The 10,176-nt window shown below is 35.8% G+C and overlaps 1 protein-coding gene across 1 annotated transcript; it reads right to left on the minus strand.

Moving 5' to 3' along the window:
* Positions 1 to 1,434: 1,434 nt before the first annotated feature.
* On the minus strand, positions 1,435 to 9,684 carry LOC106961964 (retinol dehydrogenase 8-like). The gene is made up of 6 exons (XM_015056097.1): positions 9,495 to 9,684; positions 5,000 to 5,161; positions 4,717 to 4,896; positions 4,471 to 4,564; positions 2,672 to 2,855; positions 1,435 to 2,580 (listed from the first exon to the last, which is right to left on the minus strand). Exons 1-6 carry the CDS (start codon positions 9,598 to 9,600, stop codon positions 2,353 to 2,355), a joined length of 954 nt encoding a protein of 317 aa, XP_014911583.1. The 5' UTR covers positions 9,601 to 9,684; the 3' UTR covers positions 1,435 to 2,352.
* Between the last annotated feature and the right edge of the window lie 492 nt (positions 9,685 to 10,176).

A 10,176-nucleotide genomic window follows, 5' to 3' on the forward strand; every position in this document is an offset into this window, starting at 1 on the left:
AGCTACAGTGCTTGGTGTAATACGGGTTCAGCCCCGCTATGAAGGCTAACTGAGATTCCGTAAATCTAAAAAAATTAGTTATTCTCTAACATTGACTTAGATTATCTGACACAAGAGCCTATATTAGAAATGAAACAACATAGCCTATTATAAAACTTATATTATGTGTTATAACATTCACCGGCAAAGTTTACACAGGTGGTAAAGACTATTATTTATATTCTTTCACTCTGTCAAAAGTAAGATACATCCTAAATCTTCCGTTTTTGTTTTGAAAATTTCCTAAAGACACGATGTGAGGAAGAAGAGGAAGATATCTATAAAGAGAGACGGATTCACTGCAGCACGGATGAATCTCACATCGGATTTTGGACTCGTCGGCTGAAAAACATACATACATATATGTTTATATATATATAATTCAGTATTGATCATTATTTATTTGTGCCATTATTAATCTTTATTTATTAGTGTTTGTATAGTTATATAAATATGTATTGATATTACTAAATAATTTATTAAATAAATTATGAACGGCTGTGTGCTTTAATATGCTCTTCATACATCGATATCAGAATATTCCATTCCAATTCTATTGTTATAGCCACTAGGCATATTTAAATATGATGAACTATGTATTAAAAACATACTTAAAAAATACAATTGTTTGTAAAAGTTGCTTTGATAGATGTTTGAATATGGTTTCCAGTAACAAAAAAGCGTGTTATGATCGATTAAATGCGCTGATACGTCATTGTGCCTGCTAAACACTTAACGCTGAGTGGCGTGGTGGACCGCTCTAAGATGGCCGCCCTAAATCTCGTCAGCGACAATAGGCGAGAGTGGTCCATGAGGCGTCTACTCTTATATTACGTCTATGCGCACCACACCCTACGCCCCTCTATGTATGCTTAACTAAATCACAATACAAATACAAACAGTACAAATAATTAAAAAGGGAAATAGGCTTATAAGATAATTTCCTCTTGTGAGATGAGATTTTGTTTTGACTCAACAACAATCACTTTTTATTTGTTGTGTTTTGCAAGAAAATTGCCACAACAAACGCATAATAAAAAATATTAACTGCGATGAAAAATAAATTAATCATCTGATATTTTCTTGGTGGTGCTATGACTTTTCCAGTGGGAGCTACAGCTCCCTCTAGCGTCCTCCTATGAAACTGCAGAGCCTTTTGCTTCTAATGCCTCAACGTATCCCAGCAGAGCGTTCTCAGCGTGACATCAAACCCTTGGAACGGAATCCGACTTGCACACCATTTTGTGCAGTAACTTTAACTGTGTCTGTCGCTCCGTCTCATGGTTACATCTGTCAAATGCCATAGTCCTTTGGTTTTTATTGATTAATTTGACATTTTCATTTTGGAGGGTCGAACACAACATGCAACCTCAAATATTTTTTTAAAATCAAGAATCAGGTGCACAAGTTTCAGTTTATTAGGAGTATTCTTTGTATCACACAGGGTCACAATTATACATGCATTCACATATATGTAGAAATGTGAAAAACAAATACACAATGTTTGAAACACCTTTAGTAATATTAGCTACTAATATAGCTATCTAAAAGATATTTAATTCTAACTGTCTTGTTAAAATGTCAATTGTCTTGTTTTACATTGTATATGGTTTCAGCAAATATAAACTGCTACAGTCATGATGACTAAGGCTGGGCTACCTACAGTGGGTATGGAAAGTATTGCAGCTATTAAATATCAACGACATCACAACAATGCTGGTCAGAATCTAAATGTGTGCAAAACTTTTTGCAGAAAACAGATTAAAAACTTACAAAAAACCAAAAACAGATTAACAACTTCCTATTCTATACTCCCATATGTTCCCTTGTTGAACCCTTCATCTTTCTTGTTTACTATCTCAGATAGTAAACAGCTGCAGCGGTTTGTTTCCCTTTTTGTTCATAATCCCTGCTGATATCCGTTTTTCATGTCATAAAACTTGTCATAATTAACTTCTTTCTTAAAATCTATAATGCTATAGTGTTTATAATTGTCTTTTGTAAATGTTGCAGCATTTGCCACATATATTTCAAATGTCTTCATTAGTCACATCAATCTGGTTGCTTCATTTATTGCGTTTTTTGTTTTTGTTTTTTTTTTAAAGAAAGTTTACCAAACCGTATTAATTTGGCACTGAAGATAATGACTAATTTTGTTGGATTCAACCCCAATCCTGTCTCTAAACACACATAAAATGTTATACACAGGATAATATTTTGAAACCATCTACTACAGTAAGCATGATCTTGGACTGTGAAGTGTTTAAAATAGGTTGTGTTCATGAGAAGGTACTTAGCAAATCACATTGGTTTTTAGTTTGGTGAAATTGTCCTTCTCCTCAGACATCCACAGGTTAGATACTTTATGGCAGTCATACTGACATGCATCAGAGGCCCCATGTTGAAGAGCATGTGGTAGAAAGCATGAACAGACAGCCCTCCAGTTTCATCGGCGTACTTCAGTGCTACTATCGGCGTGTACAGCGGATTGGTCAGGTTACGGAAGCGGGGTCGACTTGCTTCGATCACTTTCTTAGTGCACTGTAAAAAAGAAAATACATTTGCATACATTTAAATGTTCAAACAGAGTGGTGCTGTTAAAGAGTGAAATGTAAAGATACAATAATTTTACTTTAGCAATGTCATCAGGTGTTTGTCCAAGTGCTTCAAAAATGTCCACAGAAGAAGGAAGATAGATGTTCTTGAAGTAATGCACAGTATCGGGATCGGCTCCAGGATATTCCTTCTGTTTCACATCCTGAATCATCTTTGCTTCAAATTCTGTGTGCACCGGTCCTGGCTCAATCAGCGACATGCTGTGATAAATCAGGTATAGTCAGAGAAGGAGAAAATTTCAACCATGGAAACAATTATGCATTAATGCAGTATATTCACTTAAAAACTAAAATCCTCAACATTGTATGTTATTAAATACTGATAAGTTATGAAACTTTTGAGCAGTGATTTCCATTTTGAATGTTATATGCAAGTGTAAAACAGTAGCAAATATATAATCTGTCCATCATTCTTTCTACTGGTGGTCCATCTGTCCACCAGTGTGTCTGCTGTGGGAGGAACAGGTCCAGGAGAGAAACCCAGAAATTCCTCTCCCAGCACTTCACTTCTTCTAGGGTGTGATGGCAAGCCACACAGGGTAAGATCCACATCTCATCAATAGTTACTTTTCACTTTAGTTTGTTTTGTAAGTTTAAGTATTCTTTATATTTTCTTCCACCTTCCAATGTTTATATGGAGTGCACACATATTAACAATGCAAGGTCGAAATTTAATTATGTTGTATTAATATTGTTTTCTTTGTTTGAGTTACCTGGGTGTTTGGCTCCCCTTCCTGGTGGATAAAAGGCGTGGCAAAGGGCTGAGGTTCCTAAAGTACTGCTGATGGCCTCATTGGACTGAACCACCTGTGTCATGCTGGGGGGATGTTTTCGGGTTTATTTCATTGTTTGTGTTAATTGTTAGGTGGCAGCCATTTTGTTTTCCTCTATTGTGTCCACATGGTTTAGCTAAACCTGTATTTAAATCCCCTTCTGTGTCATTTCAGTTAGGTCAGTTTGTTGTTTTGTCAGTTATGACTTGAGTCTAGTAATTTATGTTGACCTCTTTTATTGGCATGCCTGTTTAATCGTTATGTTAACTTTCGTTCATATTTTTGGGTAAATAAAAACCCACCTTTTTTAATTCAACTACCTATGTTCTGCATATTGTACTGCCTGGTCCCTGACATAGGGAATCCATGGTTTATCCAAGTCAGGAGGAGAAGATAGTCCTTCCATTGAGCTCTTGGTCTGGTTTGTTCAAAGAGGAGAAACAGTGGATCTGTGCTTTCACTGATTATCTGATTCTCCTGACCATATAGACAAGGGTCAGAATGTAAAGAGATCATCAACACACTTTCTGTGTGACAGGACCTCAGATTCTCTCATCTGGATCGGATACATCCCGGATCCCTCCAGATGTATCCTTTCAAGACATCCATTCCCCAAGATTTTGTTCTGGTCTGGACCCAATTGCTAATCCAACCCAATTGCCAACAGCTAATCAGCAGACATCGCAAAGAAACAGAAATTAAACTATATTGACAACTTTCAATAAAGATGTGGATGTAAAATGTGTACTTATACTAAGTTGCTTTAAAACTGTGATGTGTAGAAACAACATGTAAGATGCTGAAGTGTATAGTTCACTGGCCATCAAACAGCAAATGCACTATTATGTATGTTAAGAAAGGATTCTTGCAAGGCATAGTTTAAGAGAATTTTAATCATAGCTTATTAAACAGTAAGTTTAATAACTTACTGTTTAAACTTATTAAACATTAAGTTTAAAAAGCTATGATTAAAGTGGATTTCCATAAGTGGGTACAGAACAGTAAATCCCTATTAAACAGTAAATCCCTTCAATGATACTTACATGACGTTAAACTTCAAAAGCTGCACAGCCAAACTCTCACAAAAGCCCTCCATGGCAAACTTAGAAGCAGCGTAGACGTCATTAAACACAATACCTGAAGAAAAACAGATATAATTTCAGTCTGTGGAGACTTAGTGGATAATATTAGCCTCTTAATCTGTTGATGTTTCTCTTTGTCCTTTGTCCAAACCCCATTTAAAGTAAAGCTGGTATTTGTTTTCTGTAGGGTTTAGCATCTCTACTTACCTTGTAGTCCCATCACACTGCTAACTACAATGATGTGTCCTCCTCTTCTCTGCTTCATGTCCGGCATCACTTCCTTGATCATCCTGATGACTCCAAAGAAATTAGTCTCAAATACTTTCTTCATCTCTTCAATAGGAATGCTTTCTACAGGACCCACCAGGCCAATACCTGCATTGTTGACTGTTAAGGATGAGGGAAACCAGAAGATAAAGAGAGTCCAACTGTATGATCAACACATATTTTAGACATTTTAATGATAAAAAATGTCACATATTTGACTTACTAAGGACGTCTACATGTCGATCTTTGATGCTGTTTATGCATTGTTTGACAGATTCATCACTGCAGACATCCAGCACAGCAAGAGAAAGCGTTTTCCCATATGCATCTCCAGCAGCCTCTACCAGCTTGTCCTTTCGTTTCAGGTCACGCATCGTGGCTATTACTGAAAACGGGGAAAAACATGTTCTTATAGGCCTATAGTTTTCAAGATCAAGCTGCTATGAAATAAAGTCTTTATTTTTTGAGAAACTTCTATAAATGCCATTGGGGTAATGTTTCTATGTACAATCCTTGATTCATTCATCCTTTTTGTCTGCAGACAGGTTTCCATTTGTGTTTGGGACAGGCTTTAACAGCACAACACCTTCGGGGTACGGCTTTACATAAATGACGAGTCGGCAGCTTGCCCAGGTTCAGTAACTGAGGTTAGACATTCAGTGTCAAACTAAGTTCATCCATAAGTTGGTGGGTTTATTGAACATACAGCTGCACATAAAAAAACACTTTACTCTGGTCCAGCATGAACATATTTATGGATACATATTAATGTTTTTTTTTTTTTTTTTTACTACACATTTTTGGTGTTAAAAAACCCCTCATAACTAGTGAATTTACTTCAAAAATTTATCAATAATGCATCCAAGTTTCTGAACTGACTGATCTTATTTTTTGGAAATTAATTTGATTTAAAGAAATAATTATATTTCAAGAGCTAAGATGGGGTGGCAAAAAAAAAAATCTATGTAATGAACACTGCAAAAACCTCTACAATAAACACATCCAGTCTAGCAGCCCACATATCAGTATATTATATACTAATATAATACAATATATTAACAAAAAATATTATTTTTCATTAAGTCTGGATTTCTGCATTACAAATGATTTTTTTAGTCTGGTGTAATATTTCTAATCTGAAGTTGTTTTTAATATCTACAAGTTGAAAATCATCATGATTAACAGATTTGAAAACAATCAGTCTCTGTGAAATAAAGACATAGTATGTTCTCCAGAACACGCATTTTAATGTTGTTCATTTATTTCAAAAGGGACAATACACATGACATAACATACCAGAGTTAGCCATTTTTATTAACAACATACTTGACCTGTTATATGATATACTTATTGTCCATGTTTGGAAACAGGTTAGACAAAAATCCAAAATGTTTCTGGCACAACTTCACTGACTCCCGTGATGCATGGAGAGTAAAAAAAATGCAGAGGTGAAGATTTCAGCAACACTGGAAGTTCTAAGAAACAACTTCATTCATAGACCAATGCGTTTTGGTTTATGGTCTTCATCAGGATCATTCAGCCAAAACGTATTGCTCAACAAATGAAATGGTTTCTTAGCACTTTGAGTGCTGCTGTAATCTTCACCACAACAACTTACACACACATCTCTCACTTCTCCCTAATCCACTCCTAACCCCAAAACACACACCTCACCAACAGCCTCCAATCATTTCAGATCATGTGTATGGTTGTGCAAATGCGGTATAGAACATCACTGCTGCTAAACATAGCAAGTATAGTAAAAATAAATCTTAAGCTCCTGTGTGCATAAGCAGCTCTGTTCAGGCAGCCACATTACACAGAGGTATTAGTTGTTATGTACTGGTGGTGCAGACGCATTCAGCCTGTGATCCAGAATCAAACTCTACAAGCCAAGGAATAATTAGTCAAAGCAGGGCTTTTGCCAGAGGTGAGAGTCAAAAGACTATTTTAGAACCAAGGCAATGATGGCAGAAAGCAGTAGTGAGCAGGGAGCTTTTTCCTACGCTGGTCACTTATTCAGATTTAGATAAACTGTGAGCTTTATCAAAATATTCAACAGTTCAGGCAGTCAGGTAACATTTGTGATGGCCAAACTCATGGCCACACTCTTAAGTCGGTAACTCTTCTTTTGCACAACCTTTTTCACAAACACAAAACACTTTAGTTTCAATAAAACATTTATTAGTTGATTTGGATACATTTGTTCTATTTGTTAGCGCACACATTTAGTTAATATGGTTAATATGTGTATTTATATCAACTTAAAGTTAATTTCTTTTGCCTAAGATTAACTTTTTGTTTTCTTGCCAGTTACCTGCCATGGAGTTGCCAGACAAAAGAAGGGGCCAACGCTCAGCAGGCTTAAATGCTGATTGGATTGCACCACTGGTTCCTGCTGGCAGGGGGAATTTGTATTTTATTTGTTTAGACAAGTTTTTGTATTTAAGTAAATGTTTGTATTCAGGATTTAATAGGGTTTCATTTTTGGGTGTTTAGTGTAGCCAAACTTAGCTGTATTGTTATTTGTTAATAATTGTATTCTGTTTAGTTAGCCCTATTGTGTCTTAATTGGTCTGATCAGCCAGTATAAATACCCTGTGTGTCATTCCATTGTTAGGTCAGTTATGTTTGCTTGCACTTTTTTTTGCCTGAGTTCAGTTTTGTTTCTTTGATCTCTTTTATGAGCTCAGATCTTTCTTTGTTATTTAATACTTTGGGTTATAATAATAATAATAATAATAATAATAATAATAATAATAATAATAATAATAATAATAATAATAATAAACTATTTTTCTAATAATTTCTATGACTCCTCCTGTTTTCAACTCGGTTCATCACACATTTATAGAATTATATTTTTCACTCATTTTAAGAAATAAAATTATTTCTAATTTTATAGTAATTGAACTATTTAATAAACAGTTTGCAGTAAATATGAAGTTTGATTCAAGTTTTCCATTTTAGTTTTTATGAAAATTTTATGACAATGGACTAAGAACATTACAGAGTGAAAAATGGCAGATAAAAGAGGATCTATACAGAATACTTGAAGTGTTGTGGTCTTGCTTACTTTAAAAAAGAACTTAAGAACTGCTTAATAGCTTTGTGAAACAGTTTGATGTGAATTTGAATCATGACTTATGATGTCCTTCGAGCTCTAATCTATTATGGGGACACATACATAACTATTGATGAACTTAGTTCTGGTGGATTTGAACTGAGTACATATTTAAACTAAGCAGCTTCCGTTCAATCTGGGTCTGCAAGGTTCTGCTTGGCTCATCTGACTGATTGGGACTCTTCACAGTGGCCCTTGAAAGAATATAAATGCCTGTTAAAATACCAGGATGTAAAAACTGATACTTTGAGAAATCATTGCAAATAACTTTTTACCTATTATGTCATGTATCCTGTATAGTTCAGGCAATTTCCGGTAAACTTCTTAGCATTGAACAGACGCATTACACAAATCACAGGCAAAAGTGAGGCATGGGTAAAATTTAAAAGCTCAACAGAATTCACGCCTCCAGGAAGCAATTGTTTCTCAACAGCAGAGAACCCAGACATTTTGTACGAAGCTAAGTGTAGTACAAAGGGCTGGTTTTTACCAGGCTGGTTGACATGAACTCTGCTGAAGTTTAAAACTTTACCTCTGACATGTGTAATGTGCCAGTTTGATGCTATGAAGTTTACCAGAAATTACCTGCACTGTAAATGACCAACTTCCACTGTGAAGAGAGAAGCTCAGAGCCGAATGAGGCGGCTGTTAATGTTAATTGAATATTTGGAAGTGTGGTCAACAAGGACTCAGTGGCTTTGTTCACCTCCTCTGCTGCCATCACTAAAACTAATTATAGCGCACTATAATTCTAAAACAGTGCAGAAAATTGACATCATTGTTCACAACATCTCCTTCTGTTCACTGATTGGCCCAGTCAAAAATCGACCACAGACAATCCGAGTGAAGGGGAGAAATCCCAGACTGTCTTTGGATTTTAATCTCACAGGAAGGCAGTCATAGTGGAATTAAGTTTTTGTGGCCACAAGGAATACAATTAATATCCAGTCATTTATTTTTAGCAAGAAGTATGTTTTCAAAAAAATGCTAGCAATTGTTGCATGTGTTTCAATGTTGACTTCATTTACACTTTAATTTTAGACATTAAATGTTGCTGTGCATGAGATGCAATCCAGTTAAAACTGCTGCTAAATAAGTTAAATAAGTGTAACATTGCTAAAAACATACTTGGCACATATTTTAGTTTGCAACAGTTCAGGTCATCACATTTATAATAACACAGTATATGTGTCAGGCTATTATATGAAGACATGGGTTGTAGTTTCATTGATGTTTACATTTGCTCAGTTATGAGCTTGTACTAATCTCACTTGGACTCTGACTTTGTGGAATGGTGATGTTGTCCAATCAGAGCTTAGCTTTTATTGTTCATGTATTGATAATCCAGATTTTGCTGATTTTTTTTTTTTTTTTTTAAACACAAACAGAAAGTTTATTAAACAGAACACCATGATGGCCATTATGTGTTGTGGAGAAATAAGAGGATAGCAGAGTGAAGGTGCATTAATCCTATTTCTTTCCTGTTCCTTCAATAATCTGTTACTTTTCTTGAATACTTTGAAACTATAACATATTTAAATGCTACAGCAATAGAATTTAAGTTGCTAATGATCTCATCAATCCATATACCTACCGTTATAGCGTTTCTTCTCATCCTTGGCCAGCATCACAGCCATCCTAAGGCCAATCCCAGAGGAGCAGCCAGTGATCAGGACCACTTTTTGTTCCGGACTCACCATAATTCAGCTGCCTGTCCTGCTCTTTTTGCAGACCAGAAGACAGACACCAGTGCAGAGTCAATGCTAATCTGAAGTGAGACGAAGAGCTGCAGTAAGAGGATAAAACACACAGAGAGGGAGTCACATGGGCAGGGTGAAAATCTACAACAATCCTGGGATTACCTAAGGGGATGTCCCTCCATAACAGACAGTGTGGCAAATGTGTTTATTGGTGAAACACGGGGATGGTGCTTAAAAAAAGAAGAAAAAAGTTAGAAATGTATGGATGGCAGAGCCTTAGATTTGCCGCCATCTAGTGGGCAGTATGTTCATTCCAGGAACAAGTCTTTCTAAACTTATGTTACAGATTTTTTCATAGAGAAATAAACCGTGGTAATTCTTCAATGAATCAGCAGACCTTGTTCTGCTGCTACACACACACACAGCCATCCATCATGCTTTTACTTTAGACTGAGATAACCTCCAAATACAAAATACATACAGAAATTATAAACTACAAAAATGAAAAAAAGCACACGCCCTCCCGCTCCCAAATGTATGCGTGCACACACACACACACACACACACACACACACA

This window comes from Poecilia latipinna, unplaced genomic scaffold, assembly GCF_001443285.1.
Source record: "Poecilia latipinna isolate Pla-1442-1.1 unplaced genomic scaffold, P_latipinna-1.0 Scaffold1354, whole genome shotgun sequence".
NCBI lineage: Eukaryota > Metazoa > Chordata > Actinopteri > Cyprinodontiformes > Poeciliidae > Poecilia > Poecilia latipinna.

What these genes read in the sequence shown, in the direction of transcription:
- LOC106961964 (XM_015056097.1), bottom strand. Translation starts at nt 9,600, where the DNA reads ATGGTGAGTCCGGAACAAAAAGTGGTCCTGATCACTGGCTGCTCCTCT. An exon ending in TGAGAAGAAACGCTATAACG is followed by an intron (nt 5,162 to 9,494) that starts GTAGGTATATGG and finishes CCCCGTTTTCAG; the next exon opens with TAATAGCCACGATGCGTGAC. An exon ending in TCGACATGTAGACGTCCTTA is followed by an intron (nt 4,897 to 4,999) that starts GTAAGTCAAATA and finishes CATCCTTAACAG; the next exon opens with TCAACAATGCAGGTATTGGC.